Source organism: Heliconius melpomene, chromosome 19 (genome assembly GCF_056956725.1).
Source record: "Heliconius melpomene rosina isolate 202511_hmr_F chromosome 19, ASM5695672v1, whole genome shotgun sequence".
Classification (NCBI taxonomy): domain Eukaryota; kingdom Metazoa; phylum Arthropoda; class Insecta; order Lepidoptera; family Nymphalidae; genus Heliconius; species Heliconius melpomene.
The window spans coordinates 13,104,543-13,128,951 of NC_140407.1; the positions used below are offsets into that span (position 1 = coordinate 13,104,543).

Genomic DNA, 24,409 nt, shown 5'->3' on the forward strand with positions numbered 1-24,409 from the left:
TATTGCAGTCGACGTAGTCAAAATATTTTCGGTCAAATTCTCAACAATCATACATATGGCGGTCCATACTTGCCCAGAATAAAATAAGCATAAAAAATCAAATAATCTTTGATTAAGTTTAGAATTAGTTTGTTAACTAATAAAGATAAAAAAAATATTAAATATTTAATTGCTGTTAATTATGCATTTTGCTTTAATGGATCTTTTTTTATTAGTTCAAGGAAAAATATAAATTATTTTATTTAAACATTCAAACAAAAGAAGTTTGAATAATATTATTTAGTCTAATATAAATATTATTTTAAATGTTGGTAACATCAAAAGAATAAAAACTTGATGCACAAACTTAAATTAAAAATAACAGGATAAATTGTTCAAATAATGTTTTAATTACTTTAAAGTAAAGAAGATTGAAAACTAATAAGCGAAACTCTTGATTACTTATATGCCTGAAGCTAAAACGAAGTTTACGTAAAAGTGTATTAAAGTTTATCTACATCCTCCATAGATTGTCAATAACCTTGAAATATATTGTACACATACTTGTATGTGGTTGTTTATTTAAATGTTCTATTTGTTCCTGAAGCCTAGGTTATATAAGGGCAAATCCTTAAATATATTTTGACGTCAAACATGCAAATGTATGGCTTCATTCATATTTGGTTTTGGATACATCATTGTTTTTTTTCTTGTATTCCCTTGTATACATTGTACATACATATGTACACATATACCTTTCTAAAAGAAAGTTAATTTTTGATGTCAATTTTACGTACACATTTTTCAGCTTTATGATGTATCTTGTACACAGCGGGTCAGCAGAGGGAATCAACACTCCGTACTCCACTTACTGTCGAATTCTGGAGCCATTGCCTGTTAAATGGAGGAATAGAGCGAAGAAATGAACATATAAATTAAAATAAATATTTGATTCCCTCAAATGGGGTGCGAACCCATAACCAGTCACACTGTGTGCTCGTGTGCCACGACTGGCCTTAAGACTACTGAGGTATTAACTTATGTAAAAAGTAGTTGAATTGATAACAACCTCATCCTTTTACAGAAGTCTGACAAAATCAAGACCAAAAGTTCTTTAGAATGGAAACAGTCGAGACCTACTCTTTAACCAATGAATTTTTTTCAAGATTCCTATTTTGCAGTTTTTAAAACTATTTAAAATACACGTGTATTTTGAATCAAATCATAATTGTAATTAAATATGTGTATAGATATACATATAACAATATTGAAATTAGGCCTTGTTTATTTGGATGGGTGGGCTTAGATTTGCAAAAATACATGTTAAGCTCCATACACTTTAGATCACCTTGTATCAAAAAACCTTACATATAAAGGGACAATTTATGCTATAGTAAGTACACAATATATCCCTGAATAAAAATATTTGTAATTTAACATCACTTTTATTATGTCCGTGTTCATATATTTAGAGTTCCGTACCTCAAAATGTAAAACCGGTACTCCTATCACTTTGTTGTCCGTCTGTATGCCTATCAAGACCATTTATTGATATAAATGGTCTTGATCAATATAGCGTGAAGGTATCATGCAGAAATTATATTCAATATTCAGGGTTCTAAAGCCTGAATCGCAATAAAAATCTTGTCTCTTAAGTCACTGCAATCAAAATATACGAGCGTTTGTGCATCGATTTTGTTGCATTTTGTATAAAATTAACCCCGTAATCGACACTTATAGAGTAGGTAGTTCCCGTGCCTCTACAATTATGAAATGTAAACGTGAAAATTTATAGGTATTAGACAGAAAAATAATTAGTAACTTAGAATAATAGTTGAGGCCATCGTGGCGCAGCGGCACAAGGGTGTGAGTGTAAGGCGACGGTTCTGGGTTCTATCTGGTGTCGAGCGATGCGTTGAGTTCTGCCACTCAACACGGAATGCCTCCAGGATTCGGCAGTGAGTGAGGAACGGAGTGTCTTAACATTAGGTAGTTACAATAGTTCATTTCATACAAAATGAGTGCACATAAGTTTGTCAAGTTTTATAAATTATATCTACCCTTGACTTACACTCCTGAAATTGGTACGGAAGCCTCGGTGGACGAATCAGACTCATACTTAAACGGTTTTTTTTATTATTTCAAATTACAATAAAAATATTTTTATTGTAATTTGATATCAATAAAATTTAAGAATTAGCAATAATATAAAAACTGTTGTTAATATTCTATTTATCCTTATGTTTAATTTCCAAAATTGAACCAAATATTTATTTTAGTGACTGTGTTTATAAGGTTGTTCATTTTCTTTTGGATGTGATATTATTTTACTATTAATTTAATTTAGGTGCCAAACAATGAGGCCGTCATGGCCCAGCGACACAGCGTAAACGCGACGATTATGGGATTCAATTACCACGCGAAAGAATTCAATTTTTTAATTTCTCCTCGAAGAAAAGAGGGAACGGAAGGAGGGAAAAGAGGGAACGGTGTCTTTTAACTCTTTACATTAGGTTTCCTTTTTGTCAAGTTATTCCGTAATCTGTCAAGTTTGAGTCGGTTCTGATAATTTAATTTAAGCTAATTTCGTAATATTTCGGGACTGTCATTTATAAGGTTGACAAATTTAAATATTAATTAAAAATTGTATTGTTTTATGATAATATAACAGTAACTGTATAATTATTCCAAATAATGATGCAAAGATTTTTTATATCGATTGATACACCCTGGAGAAGTTTATATTTAAAAGTGTCATGAAATAACTAAGCATATATGTACTCGTATGTTAATAATTAATAAGCAAATAAAATTAATTTGTATTTACATTGGCAATAATTTTGTTCCTTGATCTTGACTAAAAGACGTTCATATCTTTAAATTATAATTTATATTTTATATGTAAATGCTAAAGCGTCTTGGGTTCTAATTTTAGAATTAATGAATATAAAAATCTCCTAGAATATATCAATACTGGACTTAGACAGAGAATCGATGAATTGAACTGAGAAAATTTTTCGGTTTTTCTACTCTGTTGCAAGTGCAACAGCACTAAATAATTATTTAAGTTAGGATTTTTGGAATTTTAACTCGTTGCGCTCGTAAAATTACGGTAGTGTTAACATGTTGAACGAAGCGAGAAATGAATTTTTGAATTTTTCGCCTAAATCCATGTTTGCCAATTTTTATCTCAATCGGTCAAACCGTTTGGGAGCCTATTGGTGACAAAGAGAGTAAAAAGTCTCCAGTAGAGCGCTCCGCTCGCTTAATTCAATAAAATAATATTTTATAAGTTTAGCATTGGATCAATGTGACAGCTTAAGAAGTCCCCAAAACATGAGTGGGTTAACTTTTAACTTGTACAAAATATTAATACACAATTACATTCCTAAAATCTTAAAAGAGAAAATAATATATAAATAGTTGGTAGGGGAAAGTGTTACGCGGTGCATCTGAAACTATAAGTAGAAGGCGTCGCCGGCGCGCGGCTCAAAGCTTCGCTGAATGCGCGCGCGCAGGTCGGTACGTAGTGGCGTGAGAGTGAGTGAATGAGTGCAGCGTGCTGGTTCAGCTTGGAAGGTCAGTAAGCTTCGTTTTACATCAATAACATTCAAAATCATTGCAACGACATATTATAAAAAAATATCAAAATTTTTAGTTTTAAAATTAATAAAAAAACATATTAGTGTGTTATGTGTGAAATTATTAAATGTTATTATATTTTATTTAACGTTTAGTAAGTATAGGAACTTATTATATTATTTTTTTTAACTGTATAAATTATCGAGTATAGTATAGTAGAATTTCGATAATTTATTCGTAATAAAAGAAAGGATAAGAAAAAAGACAAATAGTTAAAAATTTCTTTCAAAGTTCATTATCACAACCACGCGAGTTAATGAAAATATACTTATAATTAGCCTGTAAATGCATAAAGGTGCACTAATCGCCGATTCTGTTATGTAATTACTGTTAATGCTGAAATAACAAGGCCGGCTGAAATTTCTAATATTCTTCATATTGATTCATAAATCCAACGCAAAGTAGATATGTTATTATATGGCTAATTATGTATTTTGTAGATAACGTTTTTAGAAACAATATTATCACTAATTTCTCTCGAGCGAATGCTTCTTGTGAGAATTATTTTTATTGCATTTCTCTAGATATATTATAATCTTTTGTTAAAGTATAAACGCTTTTATTTTCCATTAAATATTGTATGATTTTCTATAATTATTAGGTTTTTTTTAAATTATATCATTATACTATGTAGGTATGTACTAGCAATCCCCGTCAACATAAACTTCTTAACTAAGAAGTAGCCATTTAATAATATTTAGAACTCATACATTGATTGAGATAATATCAGCGATATTTACAAAAGAATTTTAAAAATATATTATAGTTTCACTGCTTTAAACAAACACCACACCGATTACAATTATTGTTATTAGAGATTATATATGGCGTTTTTCTAAAACAAAATGTATAACCTATTTAAATTAATTGTTTATATATGTATGTATATTTCTTATTAATTTACTTAGTATTATAGTATTTACATATTAATTTACTTAGTAGACGCCTTTCCATTTCATTAGTTCTCTCTTAGAAGAAATCGCTTATTTAGGGATAAAGCCGCTTATCGTACTATTTTTAAAATTATAACCAATATTATATCCTCCATAATCCGTCTGGTGTACAATAAATGGAATTTCACTCATATCTGAATCCTTTAAGGCTTTTAATAGAAACTGAACAATAGGAAAACTATTTATATTGTTCATATTTACTATACAACACAGAACAGAGATATATGATATTTTGTAACTTTGATCGGGGAAGCGAAGGCCACTGAAGCTAGAAACAATCAATGAAGATGTGACCGCAGGCTGGTGAACTAAACGCTGCGCCGCACGAATAGTTTGTACACTACGACAAATAGTCTTTGAGATTTGTCAAACAAATGTGTCTGTTTTCATAAGTTTCTACAAATGGGACAATATACATTATGCATATTTTAACTTTTCTTAAATTATTTATTAACTTATATATATGTATAACGTAGATTAAGATAATATAATAACGAAAGTTGTCTGATTTCAATATTTTATGTAGTGTATCTACTTGATTTTCGCCACATTCCGCAAATAGCTAGGTGGTCAGAGAAAACTTAGTGTAAAGATACTCCATTCCTCTTTTTTGCTCTGAATTTTCGAGACAACTTATAAGAAAAACCTAATGGCTTAATTAGATTTTACCACTACTAAAATTTTAAATTATTTTAACCAAAGAATTACTTTGTAAAAACAGTTTACAATTTAATAATAAACTGTATTTTTTTATATCTTTTTCCGATGTTAGTTAAAATAAAATCTTATATTAAAAATGAAACGTGATATTTTTATCTGAAAAACATCGATTCTAAATACGTTTCTATCATAACATCGAATAGATTTGAATCAATTTATTCGTTGCTTTGGTCTCTTCATCATCAGACAATGAATATTCTTCAACTCTTGTATATCGACGCAGCAGTAGGTCGGGTGCGTTAGAGTTAATTAAATATCTATTTCGAATGAGGTCACGTTAAATACATTTTTTTAAAACGTATCTACTTATTTCGAGTACATGACAGTGCATTTAATAATACGATCAATTGAGGTTACCTTAAATTTGTGTCAAGATCTAAAAAAAATAAGAATGTCTATGAAATAAGAGGTTTACTTTTTATAATAATGCTGCGGTCATCTTTTTTTTATATATACATATTTTCATACACACACGTTGTATGTTTAAATTAAGTAGAAAATTAAAACTTTGTAAGCTGATTAACATTTATTATGTGATTTTCAAATGATCTTAGCTACTAAAAATAAAGGTAATTAATTAAGTTATATTATAATAGAGCATCAATAATAATTTAATGATTGCATAGCAAATGACATTTATTATGTATCTATACTATAAGAAAGATTCTATTTTCATAGTTACATAATGACTATTATAATAAAATTAATTTGTTAATATTAAATTAATTTCAAATAGCTACCTATTAAACCCATGTGTTTTCGTATATAACTAACCTACCGAACTACATAGTTTAGAATTTTAAACAGCAAAAATGTATGGACAAAAGCTTCGTACCAGCAAAATGAAACTGAATGATTTCACTTGAAAAGCAAGTACTTGTAATTGTGATTTATAATATTTATACTTTAAAGCCATTCCAACTACAAACTAAATGACTGTAAATCACCTAAGATGGTAAGTGTATATAGACTTTTAGCTTACGAGTAATTTGTGAACAAACATACAAACATATAAAAATTAGCACACGTGCTAAAAAGCATAAATAGATTCGTATGATACTTAAATATTCTTTCAATTCCCACAATATCACATAATACTTGTCAAACTGATAACTTAATCTTTTTTGAAGTCGGTTAAAAGAAATTCGAATATAAAAATAAGTATGTATCATGAAGAAGCGGAAATAAGGAAAAAGATATATTATTTCCAAGTTATGAATTTGAAATATTTATTTTTTTCTTATACAGCTACAACATCGTGAAGTGGGTGTAGTGTTTTATAATAGTAACCGTTACAGGGTCGTTTGAGGTTTACAAGCTTATCGTTCGCTGCCTTTATTTAAAACGCATGTCGAATCTTCACAAAAAATAAAAAGTAACATTCTTTTAAATTATTTTAAAGCATTCATTTTATTCTTCGTATTTATATAAGTTGCCTAAATTAACATTTATTATATTCATATTGAAGGGTTCCGTAGCAGCAAACAAAATATAAAAAACTTACCTATGCAATTCTTATTCTTATATTCCCACTATCACCACATATGCAATTCTTTACCGACTTCAAAAAGGAGGAGGTTCTCAATTCGACTTATTATATCTCTTAAGCCACGATATCAATTTTTTTAAAACGATCTGTGTTTGGAAATTCTATTGAATGGTTTAATCATTTTTTTTTATTTTCTCCGTCTTAGTTCAAAAGTTAGAGGTCCCCAGCTAGCAAATGCGTGAAAATCTCTATATATACCTAATACAAAAGAATCGTTTGCGATGCCGAACTCTAAAAGGCAATTGCCGCCCCAACGATATTGGTGTGTGAATTCTATACTGCAACATACAAACATTACAATATTTCGTCTATAGGTACTGCGATAGTATCACGATATAGATTTTTTTGCAGTTATAATAAAAAGTCAAATCCTTTTATTAAAAATAAGAAGTTATATTTTTAAGACAAGTAAGAAGTTACATTTTTCATTACTCAATTCAAATTCATGATAGTTGCGTAATTCTCTTTATATTATTCTAATATGTTTTCCTCTTTGTGTTGTATTTTACGAGCAACTTTATCTAGGCCGAACGAGGTGTAAAACAAAAATAAAATATTATCTTAAACTACTATTTAGAATTGTCAGCAATCATTACTTTGGCCAGTAAATATTTATGTGACGTACGTACAATTGTATATGCATATATTTCGATACTTATCTTATACAAAATATTTAAAAATAAAATATTTTGAATATATTTTTTTAATAACAATCGCTTAAATATAATTAAATGTCATACACTACTTAAAAGCTGTACTTGTACCTACATATATAATGTTGCTTTAATATTATCTATTATTAGATAAGAAATTTATTTTTCAAAAATATATTATTAAATAATTTACGCACCTTTAAATACGGAAATTAGGATTTTTTTCTAATTAATTGAATATAACAATATTTTTAGGGAAGAGTCGAAGTAGTAGTCGAGTCATAAACGCAGGGAGACGCCTATATTTTCTTGGAGCGCAAAATATAAAACTTCTTAGTTAACTACACCAAAAGATATATCCAAATATGATTCGTTTACGTCTTAGCATTTTGTTTGTAATTTTGATATTTTAAAAAGAAATTCATATTTTATATTTAACTAGCGACCCTCTTGCGGCTTCGCCGGCTTTTACTACTGGATTATTCATATAATGTATGTTTGCAAAGCACTTAAGATAATGTGAAAATTAATTAAACCCTAATGCAACCCGCATTTTACACAGCCAGGATTTTTTAGTAGGTACGCATGCGCGAAAGTCTATCAACGGGTAGGACTTTATACACATTTATCGTATTTATGTTAAGTTACATAAGAATGTACAAGTAATAAACTATATATAAACCTTCCCTGAGAAATACTCGACCTAATGCTGAAAACCGCATCAAAATCCGTGGGGTGATTTAGAAGAAGAAGAGTTAGAAAGTTCAGACAGACACGAAAAGCGACTTTGTTTTATAAGATATAGGATTTAGAACGTTTTATTAGGGGTTTCGAGTATTTTTGTCATGTTTCATATATTTCATGATGTTGATATTGTTTTTGATTCCATTTGTAAAAGTAAGGAACCCATAAAAGTCAAACTGGCTTATAAATAGGTACCTACTGTATATATATTTTATTTTAGTCCCGTAAAATTGTTTCTTTAATTTTGTTGACTTTAACTATATTTATTTATTTTTAACGGTGTTGTCCTCTTATGGATGGGATAAGTAAATTATAAAACAAACAAATTTAATTATTTTTGTAAACAAGCTTTGCAACATAAATTTCACACATATATATACGTTCAAAATTAAACAAAAACATCAATTTCATATGAAAAGGTTACCAAAACAAAAATATTAACCTTTTCGCACATAAGTGTAAAAGTTAACTTTCACTGTACTTTCCTCACTTACAACAAGTGATAATTGTAAACTGATACAAAAATTTAAAAGGTGCAGGTGGTTGTTGTTTTATTGACATAGTATGCTCATTACCCACATTCTGTAATAGACAGTAAATTTGTATAAAATCATATATATATACTTGATGAGCCATTACGTTTATTATTTATTATCTTTTCTTTTGAAGCTACAAAAAGTTGCTTGAAGATGAAAGTATGTGTTGTGGCCGCTAACCCATGAGTCTCATAAGAAAGCTCAGCGGTAAAGTGAAAAATAGAGAAACCAATACTCGGTATTTCCCAACGTGATCGAATCAGGCGGTAGGACCGATTGACGTGGAAACAAATCAGTGATTGTCAAAAGGCTGCTGCCAACCTGATGAAAAAGCTGCTGCCTGATGATGGTGATGATGATATTTTTGTGACAATAGCTAAGAGCCGTGTATGACGTATGACACATTCTTAGGAGGTACTACCTCAAAAGACTCGATACATTGAGACTTATATTACTTAACTCTACGCTGCATCTCTAACGGGGTATCCAAGGACGTACGACGTATGAGACGTACGTAATATACATATAAATTATAAGCTCTCCTTCGATAAATGGACTATCCCACACGAAAAGATTACTGAGATTTTAGCGCTCAACCAAAGAAACTCTTCTGCTATATGCTGAAAACCCAGGTAATTTGTTTTTATTTGATTGGGTAAAAAGAAACAAACATATGTCGAAAAATACGATAATAGTTACATCCATTGTTATTTTTGTTATCGTGGCTCCGTGCTTGCGCCACCAAGGGCTATATTGAGTAAATAATACTATTATTTACACATATATATATTGTATATTTACAAATAAATTGCGTACAAGCGTACTGCGAATGCATCATCACGTTTGTAGACGGCGTAAATGGTAGGAAACGTGCCCGGACGGAATCCCAATCTTCACGCCAAATCCCACACACACATCGGCTAGGCAAAGGGAACCTGGGAAACTATTGTTAAGACACTCCGTTTCTTTAAGATATTTAAGTTCTCATTTTCCGCCGACTACTGGAGGCATTGCTTGTTGAGAAAATCAAAATATTAAATATTATTTCCTCGAATGGGAATCAAATCCACAGCCGGTCGCGCTTACAGGTGCATGTGCCCTTTTTATTGTTAGCTTTACTTGTATTAAAATAAATAGAAACTCAATCAATAAGTAGAAAAAAAATATATAAATATATGATTATTATACTAGAATTTTCTCGAATATTGACCAAAGCATTATTATGAAAGAGTAGTGAAAGAACGTTAAAATGTCATAGTGTTGTGGCCTATGACGCTAATGACTGTTTCATATAACTTACAAGAAATATTCTGTGAGGACAAAAAAATGATTATATTTGTATTTAATACGTAGAGTGGATTAATTTGAAATATTTTTTTAAATACAACAAATACCAAATAAAATTGTAAATATAAATATTTGAACTACAAATAAATGTATATTTTATTTTAATATTTGTTGTTTATCCATTAAAAAATACATACATATTTATTTCGTGTATTTCATTAATAAATTATATTTTTATAAAATAGCTGTATATTGAAGGAAAAATGTTGTAGGTTATTTGAATTTTTATAATAGTGAAAAGAAAGTTTTTATAAACAAACACCGCATAATTAATTTTTTATTATTGATAAATTATTTGATAAAATGTTATAAATTTAGAAAAATATAAAAAATATTTCTATTTTAACTCTCACTGTTGAGTGATTCATAGGAATATAATTATAAATCAGAGAAAACGAGTATGAAATGAAAATGAAAACGTAAACGGTAATGTAAAACTAGTTTCTACGTATTCTGGGCTGTGTTACAAGTTTAACATTATAAATATTTATCTTAATAGTTATGTATAGTAAATTCGAGTATTCTTATGTTTTTATTGTCAAGACAAAAATATGTTCCTCTGTATTGACTCAATTAGGCGGAAAGTTGGGAACGGAGTGTCTTAACACTAGGTTCCCTCTTTCTAACCTGCTGTCTGCGGGATACAGCGTGAAGCTCAAGCTCACTACGAAATAAACGTCCAGTCTGAGAATGATAAACCATAAATTCATATAATTGTATATTTTTATAGATACGAAATATAAAATAATATGTTTACCATTGCGGCGCACTGAGATAGAGCCGTTGGTTCGGTTCCCTGGCTATGAATGTTTTTATTTCCCTACCTTTACTTGGGTCGAGTACCACTGCTCTACTCTAATTCAGGCGAAAAGTGGAGAACCTTTGCCTAAAGATAAAGCGTGAAGCTTCTAAAAAAGATTATTTCCTAATGTTTATAAACTAATATAAAATACATGATTTTAAATATAAACTTGAACTTGCTTTGATTACATAACAGATTAAATTCGCTATTAACACGTGAGGAAGCGCGCCTCTAAGCCTTACACGAGTGCGCTTGCTTAAATCGTCTTATGATTTGTTTCCAAATATATTTTTTTGTCATATTCATTAAACTTAGCTTGGCTTCTTTTATTTGTTTAGATAAATTTTAGTTTTCTTAAGCATTAGTTCGAAAATTACACCAAAATTGTTTAAGAAGCCTGTCTATTTTTGTTGCTCCTATATGAGAGTATTACATAACATCTAAAATAAACGCCAAGAAAATAATTTTCAATAAAAAAATGGTCTTTCATAACCAACACATACCGTATTCATCTTAAAAATTCCAACACAATATAAATTTATGATGCTTTTAAAATATGAACATTTAACTGAAGTGCAAATCGTAATTGCAATCATTCGAAAGCGTTGTTAGTTTAACCGTTTAACTGTAAAAAGTGACGGTGTATTCTTCTGGTCTGCGCTACCGCCGGAGGCTGTCGGTCTCAATGACTAGAGTAGGTACAGCCAGTGTCGTCCAGGTGAAAGTGCTTGGAGCTGACGCGTCCGAGTCGAGGTCAACGGAAAACAGGTTTCGTTTTTTTACTTTTCTTCCAGAGGAAGTAAAAGTTTGTCAAACTATTGGCGGTATTATGTTTGTATGTATATATGAAAATGATACGTCGGTTTATCGTGAAGGTCGAATTGGTAATCATTTAAAATTGTATTTTGTATTTTTTCGTGCAAGAGATATTGATTTTAGGAAAATAAATAATATAATTTACTAAATACGTTTATTAAAACATTATAAAATTTTGTAATTAGGCTATCTTAATTTTTTATTACATATTTTATCCTCTTTAGTAAATTGATAATGACATTGTAAAAAAAAAGTTTCTCAATTAATGTAAACAATATAAACATTTTGAATATATTACCTCGAATGGGGATCGAATCCACAACAGCCGCGTGTATAGGGTTATGCACTATACAATTCCCACATACACTTCCCTATCACGCCTATCAATATTGGCACATACGAATAAATTAATAGTTATCTAATATTTAATAATATCAATAGCTTCGTTGAAGGTCACTCAACCTCATTAGATAATTGTAAAAAAAAATGTGGGAATAATTCAAATAAAGCTTATTGTATGTTTCAAACAAAGCAAGAACAAGAGAATACTGCAAGAAAGATATGCTCATATCGATTTGAAACAAATATATATATTTATTATATACATATAATTACAACATTATATAATATGCATCAATGAGGCCAAAGCGTCCCACTGTACACGCCATGGTTGATGGTTCGATTCGTTATAGAGGAAATGTGTTATTTTAATTTTCCCGGTGTGATAAATGAAAATACGAGTGAGAACAATTTACGTGATAAGTGGTATCTATATCACTATCACGCGATATCCCGATCGAAAACGAAAACGAAGTGTATTGACAATAAATGTTTCCCCACCTACCTTACAATGCTATAAACTGGCTACTTTAAAAATACACCTTAAAATATTTTTATAAAAAAAAAAATAATATGCCGCTATGTTCAAATTTTTGTACGTTTTGTTAATATATCATATTAATCAGATACTGTTCTACTCCAACATTACGTACGTTAATGTTTTCTCGCAATTAAGTGATATCATCTTGAAATTCTACAAGAAAAATGGTAATGTCTTGCTTTTTAGTAAATCAGGAACGAAATATCAGGAATATTTAATCATATTTATTTATTTACTAAGATTACAATTATCATTTCGTTTGCTCCTAAATATCTCCTAATCAACGGTAGTTCTAATAACTTTAAAGGAAAGTGCAGATATGAGCCAGATCACAATGAATTATATATAATGAGGGTTATCGACAGTTCTAAGTAAATATCATATTATCTAAATAATTTATAAGTTAATGTAGATAAATTAGTACACATTACTATACTCATTTTGTATGAAACGGACTACGTACCAGCTACAAGCCCTTTTACTTTTATTACTTGTACTTTCCGTTAAGTTACAATATTGGATTTGGTACGGAACCCCTTTAGTATGGCACTTAACCGGATATTTGTAAAGTTTTCTAAAGATAAGTTATGAGATTACAAAGTTCCCTATGTTAATCAGATCATTTTTAAAATTTCTAACAATTTTGCTAGAGCGCTAGTACCGATAACACAAGTCAAATCTGACAATGGTTACCGGCGTTCTTAATACCAGAGCATACACTTGTATGTAGGCTTAATTAGTTATTTTTTGTAATTAACTGTACTGTACATATAATATTTTTGATAGTAAATTTTATTTAATTTTATTACAATTAGTCCTTATTGAACTATCGAGACCGTTAGTTGTCCTCTTGATTACTGTTAGTAACGTGTTACGTGATAAAGAGTTAATAAATAAATAATAATTAAGAAAAATATTTTAAATTATATTTTCAAATCAGGAAAAGATATTTTCATCAAAATTTCATACTTCAAAAGAACTAATTAGAAACATTTCGCAGCAAAACCCCACGACAAGAACGAATTTGTGAATTTATATACAATTTCTCCCTAATTACTAGCTAACTAACTTTTCGCTTGTAAAATAACTCGAGAAAAACATTATACAAATGATGCTGAGAACGTATTTTAATCTTCGCGCCCAATTAGGCAGTACCGCAATGTGAGCTCATAAAATAGCTGAAGTACTTTTATAATACTTTTATTCATATTCTTTTTGGTTATAGATTTCTCTTACTGTTGTTATTGTAGCATATCTCGAATATAGCAGTAATGGCAAAAGAAACTGTACTTTCTATGTGGTCTGCTAAGTGTTAAAATAGTCGCTAAATAAAATAAGAATACAGGTCATATTGCTATAATAATAGCATACAAAATCAACAAACCTAGCATTATAGATATGAACAATTATACTGTGAGTTTGGAACTATACCGTTATTCTTTTACTGGTACGTCGCGGTTATACTAATAGATGCTATACTCAATACGTTTAACAAAATTTTAGCTTTTGTAGGTTTACTATAAGTATATATCTTCATCTTGTGTACTAATTTAGTTTAATTTATTATTCTAATTCATTCTCATTTCATTTTTAAATTAATTAAGTAATAAAAAATTTTTAAAAAAATTGTAACGAATAATAATATTGTTGTATTGAAATCAAAAGTAAAACATTATGGCAAAGTTTAAATGTATGTATTTAAACGAAAAGTAAATGACATTGTCATAAACTATACGTGCTCCAAAGTACTTATTTATTATAATATATTTATATTTTCTATAATTATGTTAAAATTGCGCGACAATTATTTTAAGTTGATGTTTTTATAATAACATATTCCTTGTAGCACATGGCTGTAACATGCGTAGCTATCGAGTTTTAGATAAGTATCCCTTTTATTTTGTAACTAGGGTTTACCCGCGGCTTCATCTCCGTAGTTAAGTACTTATTGTAGGCCTGTTAAGTCTTTTGTAGCTTACGTATTCTGAAGGCATTGCGTGTTGAATGACATATCTCATTACACTCATCACCGTGTTTTGCCTCGTTTTTTGGATTTAATTCCTCGATAAATGGATTATCTAACACCAAGAAAAAAATTCATAGCAAATTAGCAATTTGTACGTGTTTGGAAAACGCGCATTCATGCAAATAAACTTCATCTTTATAATATTAGTATAGATTATTTCTTTACCCATTGATTCAGAAAAAAAAATATTATATTTAATTATTTTTTTGATATTTCCTGATAATTGTAACATACACTAATAGCTTTTTATCCTTATATTAGTTGTTATTAATATACATATTTTCCTTTTGTTAATATAACAATATTTCCTGGTAATGTAATGCAATTCCAAAATTCATTTTATGCAAATGTTTGTCAAAGAGAGGCTTTTTTGAAAGAGGTAGAAAATTAATTAGTTACTGTACCATAAAAAAAATATTACTTCGTCACATAACTCATTTAAATAAAAAATATATCCTGCACATAGCAGGGAACCCAGTGTTTGGATATTCCGTTGCCATTAAGACACTTCCGCTCTCCACTTTCCGCCATTGGAGGCATTGCGTGTTGAGTGGCGGAACCCAACACCGCGCTTTACGTCGTTACCAGAGCGAAGAAATGAAAATATTAAATATTTATTTTCCTTGATTGGGAATCGAACCCACAATCCGTAACATTTATATTCGCATGTCTATGCCCCGCGCCACGGCTGGCCTGTAAAAAATATTATCATGATGACAAAATAACGCAATTTGCAGATAAGAACACTGAGCACGATGACAGCATCTACCTTTCTACGTGCAAACGGCTCTTACGCGAAAGCAGATTGCAATACACCGTCTCTAATTACACAAGGCAAGAGGAGAGACTACGAGTAAGTATAAAGAATTTATTATTTTAAAATTTATTTATATATTTATATTATTATTATGACCGTCGTGGCGCAGCACAACCGCGTGACTGTAAACGCGACGGTTGTTGGTTCTATGCCCACTCGGGGGAGCGTAATATTTAATATTTCCGCCACTCAACACGAGGCATTGGCCGTGGGCGACGGAAAGCGGAGAATGGAGTGTGTTAACACTAAGTTCCCTCTGTGCCCTGCTACAAATAAAATAAAATAACTTATTCGTAGTGCATACTCCTTCTGGCTGTAAACGCAGTAGTTCGAATCGGGTTCGATTCCCACGTGAAATTGAAAAGAAAACACGTATTCTCTAAATAATTCAGTGGAAAATGGGGGAACGAAGTATCTCACTAAGATCCCCCTTTCTATCCCGCCGAACAAAAAATACTTTTCAATAAGATATAAATTAGGATAATTATATCGGTGTTGATTTACTAATTATGTTCTATATATAAACAAGGAAATTAAAATATCGCGTAGATATGCAGTTGACACCACATGTTGCACAGTGTACGTAATCACTGATGATTCGTTACTCATTAGGTGAATATTGGGTGAGACTGTCATGGCGCCCGGGACAAGCGTGTGACTGTAACATGACGGTTGCGGATTCGATTTCCACTCGGGGAAAGAAAATGTATTTTTTCATTGCTTGGGTTTAATAACGAAGCAAAGCGCGGCATTAAGTTCGTCACTCGAGGATTCGGCGGAAAGTGGAGAACGGAAGTGTTTTCATGTCAAGTTGCCAGGTTCCCTCTACCTACCTTCTTATGTGCGAGACACAGCATGTAGCAAAAAATAATATTTTTTTATTTATTTCTTTCTCTCTATATTTATAAAATATACTTTGACTTAAAATTGTATAAACTCTAACAACTTCGTAAAATAAATAATATCTTTTATGCACTTTCAGATGGCAAATAGTGTGGAGAAACGTGTTGGCATTTGTATATCTTCACGTAGCCGCAGCTTATGCATTTTACCTGATATTTAGCGGGAGAATATGGACGTCGACTGTCGTATTTGGTAAGTTAATTAATTACTTTGTTAATGTTTGTATATTTTTTCATCAAGCTGTATCTCGCAAAGGATATCAGGGCAGGCAGAGGAAATCTGGGAATCTAGTGTCAGGACACTCTGTTCTCTTTAAGACACTTGCGTTTCACACTATCCGCCGAATTCTCACCTCAATTTTATTTAGATGTTACATTGTATTACTTGTTGTACATTAAATTATTAAAAGGTTTAAACAATCTGTCGGTATATAAGAAACATAAATTTATGTATATATATTTTAGTATTTACCTTAAAAATTATTACTTACATTAAAGTAAGATTTTTATTATATTCTTAATTATAAATTTTTTGTTCGCAGCATTATTATTTGCGGCGATGTCTGCATTAGGTATAACAGCGGGTGCGCATAGACTGTGGGCGCATCGGGCTTATAAAGCGCGATGGCCTTTAAGGGTGTTCCTGGCTTTAATGCAAACGATGGCTTTTCAAAACCATATATACGAATGGGTGCGTGATCATAGGTAACTGAATTAACTTATTTTTTGTATTAAATTTTTAATTAAATCGTAGTCTTCTTTGTACCAAGGCAAGAAAGCGGCGTTGAGTTCCGCCACTTAAGAGGCAATGTTTTGAAAATTCGGCGGAAGGTGGCGATTGAGTGTTTCACTACTAGGTTCCCTTTGCTTAGCCTCCGATATACGGGATACAACGTGAAGCTGGAAAAAAATCATATTCTTTGTATAATTATTTGAGAAAAATATTATAAGGAAGCATAAAATCATATTGTGTTATTTTATAATTATTTTAGCAAAATTACTTTAAATTATATCGTTGATACACATCTACAAAAATATAGCAACATACCTACGTAAAATAATATTTTTGATATTTTCTGTAGGTATATATAAGAAAAATAATAAAAACTAATAAATTAAAAATAATACATTTTAAAGTGCATGGGTAAAAACACTGATATGCATAAAATAATTAATTTTAAAATATTAATGTTAATAAGTAATATGTTAAAGTAATGTACCTATCTAATATATATCTAAGTAATTTTAAGTTTAAAATTAATCAAATTGAGGGCAGTCGTGGCGCAGGGCCACAAAGTGTGACTGTAGACGCGGCTGGTTATGGGTTCAAGCCCCACTCGAAGAAATTAAATATTTATTCAAGTTTACATTTCCATTTGTTCGCTCTGGAGTCGAAGCAAAGCGCGGCGTTCAGTTCCGCCACTCAACACGCATTGCCTCCAGGTTTCGACGGAAAGTGAAGAGCGGAGTGTCTTAATACTAGATTCCATCTGCCTACCCAAATGGAATTAATTTACATTCAAATTTTAAATATTTTTTATAGGGTACATCACAAATACACGGAGACAGATGCTGATCCACATAATGCTCGCCGTGGGTTTTTCTTTTCTCACATGGGATGGCTTATGGTCAGAAAACATAAGGAAGTGTTTGAAAAAGGTGGTTCAGTCGACATGTCAGATCTTGAAAAAGATCCCATTGTAATGTTTCAGAAAAGGTAAATTTATTTTTTTATATAGGTACGTTATTTGAATCATCTTTCATTTTCATCATCAAATTATATTTTTATACATATTTTATTTGTTTTTACAAAAATATTTAAGTTTTACAACCAGAGGTCTTCTTAATACCATGGAAATGAAATGAAAATGATTTTTTTTTGTACCTTCACACTCTACTTCTTAGATAGGGTCTGGGACAAGGCATGCACATGGAATCTATTGTTAAGATATTCCGTTTCCCCCATTCTGCATTTTTTTTCTAAACAAAATGTCTCAGCGTGGCGTTGTTTGTCTTACCAGAGCGAAGACATGAAAATAATACATTCCTCCGAATGGAAATCGAACCAGCAACTGTTACGTTATTACACTGTGACGCTCTGCAAATTCAAATCGTAGTGGGTACTAATAATACAGCTATAAAGATAATATAGCTGTAAGGCCTAATTGACACTTCTATGTCACCGTAAGATTATAAGCACCGTTTGTTCATAATTTTTTTCGCGATATTGTAGTCTATGGATATAAAATAAATCACGAAATAATTACAATTAATACTGCTCCATACTTATATTAAATTAGATTAAAATTATAACATCCGTTAATATAAAACTAATTATGCACCTGATTCATAAAAAAATAACGAAAAATAAAGAATAATCTTCAAATTAAAATTAAATGATTATAACAAATTAAAATTATTATTTTAATAAAAAAATGATTTACATATTTAGATTTTAAAGATATCCGTTTTTGAGTTAGATTTAATTTAATTTATTTAAATTTTCAGTTTATTATAATTCCTCCCTAAACTGAAAATAATTTTATAAATATATTTAATGAATATTCGCATAGTTCAAGCGGACTAAGCCGCCTTAGTCCTCAAATGAATACCTCGAAGTAGATATTTATTTTTGTAACTTCATACTGTATCCCATTTACAACAGAGTAGGCTTAAGGAACCTAGTGTTAATACACTCCCCACTTTCAAATACTGCGCCACTGCCACGATTGGGAATCGAACTTACAACTGTCGCTGCCGACATACATTGTGCCGCTGCACCACGATTATCTCAATTAAATATTATGAAAACATTAAATTTGTAATTATGTATATTATGAGATTTAAAAACTTGTAAAACTTGTTAAATTAAATAAAAAAAATATTAGAAACTTATTTTGATATAAATATATTTAGAGACTATTCTAAGCAAAACAATCATTTTCTGCAAAACGAACCTCTACGTAGAGCTTTTAGGGGATGACAGTTACAGCTGGGTTGGTTTATTATTTCTTTGCACCTATCTATATACATATTACGATTAATATCATAATAATTTACCATTGTTTCAGAACTTATTTGTTTGTGATGCCGTTACTTTGTTTTATTTTGCCAACTTGGATTCCCGTGGCATTATGGAATGAGAGTCCGTGGAATTCATGGTATGTGGCTGCCATCATGAGGTACACGGTGTCGCTTCATTTCACCTGGCTAGTCAACTCCGCCGCCCACATATGGGGCAATCGGCCATATGATAAGTGAGTACCTACATTACCTATAGATAAAGATTAAAAAAATAAGGCCAGTCTTGGCGCAAAGGCACAAAGCGTGACTGTAAACGCAATATGTTGTGGGTTCGATGCTCACTCGAGGAAATGAAATATTTAATATTTTCTCGGTTAACGAGTCAAAACGCGGCGTTGAGTTCCGCAACTCAATACGTAATGCCTTCAAAAGTCGGCGGAAAATCGTAAACGGAAATGTCTTAATGGGAATGGAGTATCTTATTTTAAGTAATAGGTATATCATACTCATATTGTATTATAAATGTGAAAGTGTAAATTTGTGAAGTAAGATGTTTGTTCCACTTTCACGCAATAGACACTAATCATATTAAACTTTACACTAATATAGTTTATATTTACATATTTTTGATATAATTTTGCTAATATATAATAATACTAGTGAGCCCGGACGCGGCTACACCCGCGAAAATATAAGCCTAAATAATTAAAATAAGTTAAAAAATAATAATAAGTGGAGATTTATTATTAGAAAAAATATCTGAGTAACCGAAATGAACAAACAAAAGAAGTAAAAGTAACTAAAGGAAATTCTTAATGTTAGAAGAAGTACCTAAAGTTTGCCGTGCGCCCGTACTAAACATTTTTCTATATTAAATAGTTATTAATTTTTGCGAACAACATTAAATAAAATCCCAAATGATTAAAATTACAATATTTTAAGTGTATAACATCGGTATAGATAACCGAACTGAGATAAATTAATTATAAACAGCAAATAATTACATCAAAAATAATAGTAATTCGAAAATATATAAAAATTTACAAAATCATCAAAGTCATCTGCCCGTTCGCGTCATACTATACCACTCGTAGGCTAGGTCATTTGGAATCAGTGACATCTTATTTATTATAATGTTATACAGTAAACTATAATTTCCATCTAGATGAAATGTTTTAGCATTTCATCTAGACTATTATATTTGTTTTCATAAGGATGAATATCAAATTATAGAAATCATCTAATTTTTGTTAATATATACAAATCTATTTCGGCGCGCGCCATGTATGCATTAAGCAAACTCACTTTGGGTGACGTTTTCTTAAAACAACAAACTTTGCAAGCCGTTGCTTAGCAACGCGTAGCGACGATTGTTATTAACATGGCGGAATATATTGCTTGTCAAATTAATTATTTTAATATATTGATATATATCGAAAATATTACAAATATGAGAAAAAAAAAGTATCCTATGTTCATCCCGGGACCCTCAAGTATCTCTATATGAGTATTTTATTACAATTAAATTAGCGGTTTGGCCCTGATTGCGTAAAGGACAGACAGACAGACAGACAGACAGACAGACAAAGTTACTTTCGAATTTATAATATAGGTATGGATGTTTAAACAGGCGAAGCTGTGTTCGGGTCGCTAGTTGAAATATATTTTCTTTTCAAAAGATAATTCTAGAAAACAATTATTAAAATTAATTAAGGTAGCTACGTTATTAAGTAACAAAATTATTAGGGTGTGAGTTGACGTATTTCCAATAAGTATTAATTCAATAATTTTCATTCGAATTTACTAAATATAATTTAATTATATATAATTATTAATTTATATAATAATGCTTATTTGGTATTAGTAGCTTATTTGATAACACTTAACACTAACACTAGGTTCCCTCTGCCTACTTTGCTGTGTGCGGAATACAGCGTGAATCTGATTTCTTTTTATTTCTAAATCATAAAGTCACAGAACGACGAGAGTCTATGAATTGGTGAAAGTTATTATGATTTAGTGCAACGGCCCTATTTAAACTATGTACTTAAAACAAATCTGATGCTTCATCGAACAAGCCAAGCTTGTCGTTTTAGTATTATGGCGAAGGGCCATTAATTGTTCTGTACAAGAAAATTAAAAAAAAATGGTAATTAATGTATGTAACATTAATATAATTAGAGTAACTTTTCTATTCTTTTTGGTTATAATTTCTAAGCAGGTGCGCCCTTTACTTTCTCCTTTCACTATTTAAAAAGTAATACACTTTAGGTACTATTTTATGAGAGCCAAGTATCTTAATGTTTATACCGAGACATGACTGACGTACATTTAACGCAAAATTTTATAAAAAAAACATATTTTGTGTAAAATGTTATCTATTAACAGAAAATCTTATTTTTTTCTGTGATATATTAAAGAAATATACCTACTTGTAGCAACCTAAAAAGTCATATTTTCAAATATGTAATTTAAATCAAACGTAAAAGTTTTATGCAAAATTCACGTGGCGTCTCTTAATATCTATATCTATACTAATATAATAAAGCGGAAGAGTTTGTTTGTTTGTTTGTTTGTTTGTTTGTTTGTTTGTTTGTTTGTTTGAACGCTAAGATCTCTGGATCTACTGGTTCGATTTACATTGTTTTTGTTTTGTATGAAAGCTGCATTCTTCAGAAGTGCTATAGGCTATATAACATTACATTACACATATATACTAATATATTTTAAAGTACTTTCTAATTTGACATGCAATTTATTCTGCCATGTTAATAACAACCGTCGCGTCGCTACGCAACCGTTACCGCGACATTTTGATATTCATCCTTATGAAAATAAATATAATAGTCATTATATGAAATATATAATAAATGAAATATGAAAATAAATATAATAGTCACTTTTAGCTTTTTATCTAGATTGAAATTATAGTGTACTGTATAACATTCTAATAAATAATTAAGGAGATGTTACTGATTCGAAATGACCTAGCCTTCGGGCGGCATTGTATGACCGTCGCTTATTAATTATTTTTTATTAGTATTTTTTATTAGCATTATTAGCTTAATTAAGCTTATTTTTTCTTACTAATTCTATTGAAAATTGAAAATAATTTAATGATTATATTTAATAAATATTCTTATAGTTGAAGCAGGCGTAGCCGCGTCCGGGTCCGCTAGTGCATTTATACGATCCTACTTGGTTCTAAAAATCAAAAATATTTAAATATAGCCTTTAATTAAAGGGGGCAAAAAAACTGACTATAAACGCGGCTGGTTATGGGTTCGATCCCCACTCGCGAAAATCAAATATTTATTTAAATTTATATTTTCATTTCTTTGCTCTGGTGTCCTCGACACCAAAGAAAAGGGCGGTGTTGAGTTCAACCCTCAACACGCATTGCCTTCTTTAGTGTCTTAACACTACGTTCCCTCTACCTAACCTGCTGTTTGCGGGATACAGCGTGAAGCTGATTATTATTATTTTAATACTCCTATAGCATTTAATAACAGCGTCGATATTGCTATTACAGGTATATAGGAGCCACAGACAACAAGACGGTCGCAATTTGTGCGTTCGGAGAAGGTTGGCACAACTATCATCACGTGTTCCCTTGGGACTACAAAGCGGCAGAACTTGGAAATTATAGTACAAATTTTTCCACGGCCTTGATTGACGTCGCGGCTAAATATGGTTGGTATATTTCTTAGAAAAAAGTTTGTTTTTGTTCATTTATTACGATTAAACGAATAGTATAGATATAGAAACCAATATATATTCTTATAGGAAATTAAATGATCTATAAAAAAGGGTCTAATATGTTTTTTTGGTCTATCCTATATTGTACATATTGTATATATTTAAATAGATTTACACATATTTTAAATGAAACTTCTTATTATTGACGTATATTTAGTATTATAACTAGTAGTAATTTTCGAAACCTGAGTTTCTAACACTAGAGTAGTCCGTGGTCGGTCTACCCATGACCCGACGTTATAGACACAACTCATAATGGACGTAAAAATAGACATTATTTTCTAATCTACAATTAGAGTGCTTACGCAAGCGCCATAAGTTATAAAATTCAATATTTTTTTATGTAAGTATAAAAAAAATATTTATTATTACGTTTTTTTTTATATAAATATAAAAAATCATTTTTATCAAATTACCTCTGGAATACTCTACCAATACCCACAACAATTTCCCAATATTGTGCCTAATTTATTTTTATGTAATCAGTCACTCAGAATTAAAATAACAATTTACTTTTTAATTATACAGGTCTAGCGTACGATCTCAAGACAGTATCAGCTGAAATGATTCGCAAGCGAGTAGCGAGAACCGGCGACGGCAGTCATCCTTTAGATAAAAAATCCAAGCAAGACGATGGCCATCATCACCCTGAGAATCCAATATGGGGTTGGGACGATAAAGATATGACTGAAGATGAAAAACAGTTAGCAGAAATTGCACATAAGCTGAGCTAATACAGTAATTTTAATTAATCTTATTCAGGCAATAACAAATTATGACCAATTCGGTAGGTAAAACAAATTAGAAAGTATTAGAAAATTAAATGTTTAATATTTCTTTGCTCACTTTTTCGAGCGGATGTTTTATTTCCTTCTAAAAAAATATAGATTAATTGAATTTGTTTGCCTTTTTAAGTTATCTAAGAAGTTGTACATAATCTTATTAAATAAAATGATGATATGATCTTAAAAATAGATGCATATTTCTCTAATATTAATTTTACAAACAAATATTGTTTTAAATTTTTACTATTGGTTCCATATCCAATATATAATAGCATTTATGTTAATATTCTAAACTATTTACTATAGGGAATTATACAGGTATTTTAATATACAAATTTTATGCACTTTTTGTATATTTCGACCGAGTCAAATATACAAATACAAATTTAATGTTTAAGTTTAAATTATTTATGGTGGAGTAAGTTAGTTATAAGACTTTAAGAGGTGTATTTTTATTAGACAGTTATGCAATAAA

The 24,409-nt window shown here is 30.3% G+C and overlaps 1 protein-coding gene across 1 annotated transcript; it reads left to right on the forward strand.

The window, feature by feature from the left end:
- The first annotated feature begins 3,431 nt into the window (after nucleotides 1-3,431).
- LOC146528874 (acyl-CoA Delta-9 desaturase-like) lies at nucleotides 3,432-24,397 on the forward strand. Its single transcript, XM_085203946.1, has 8 exons — nucleotides 3,432-3,558; nucleotides 15,385-15,500; nucleotides 16,447-16,559; nucleotides 16,909-17,071; nucleotides 17,910-18,083; nucleotides 19,438-19,623; nucleotides 22,923-23,083; nucleotides 23,678-24,397. The coding sequence occupies exons 2-8, from the start codon at nucleotides 15,403-15,405 to the stop codon at nucleotides 23,881-23,883; spliced, it is 1,101 nt and encodes a 366-aa protein (XP_085060072.1). The 5' UTR covers nucleotides 3,432-3,558; nucleotides 15,385-15,402; the 3' UTR covers nucleotides 23,884-24,397.
- Nucleotides 24,398-24,409: the final 12 nt, after the last annotated feature.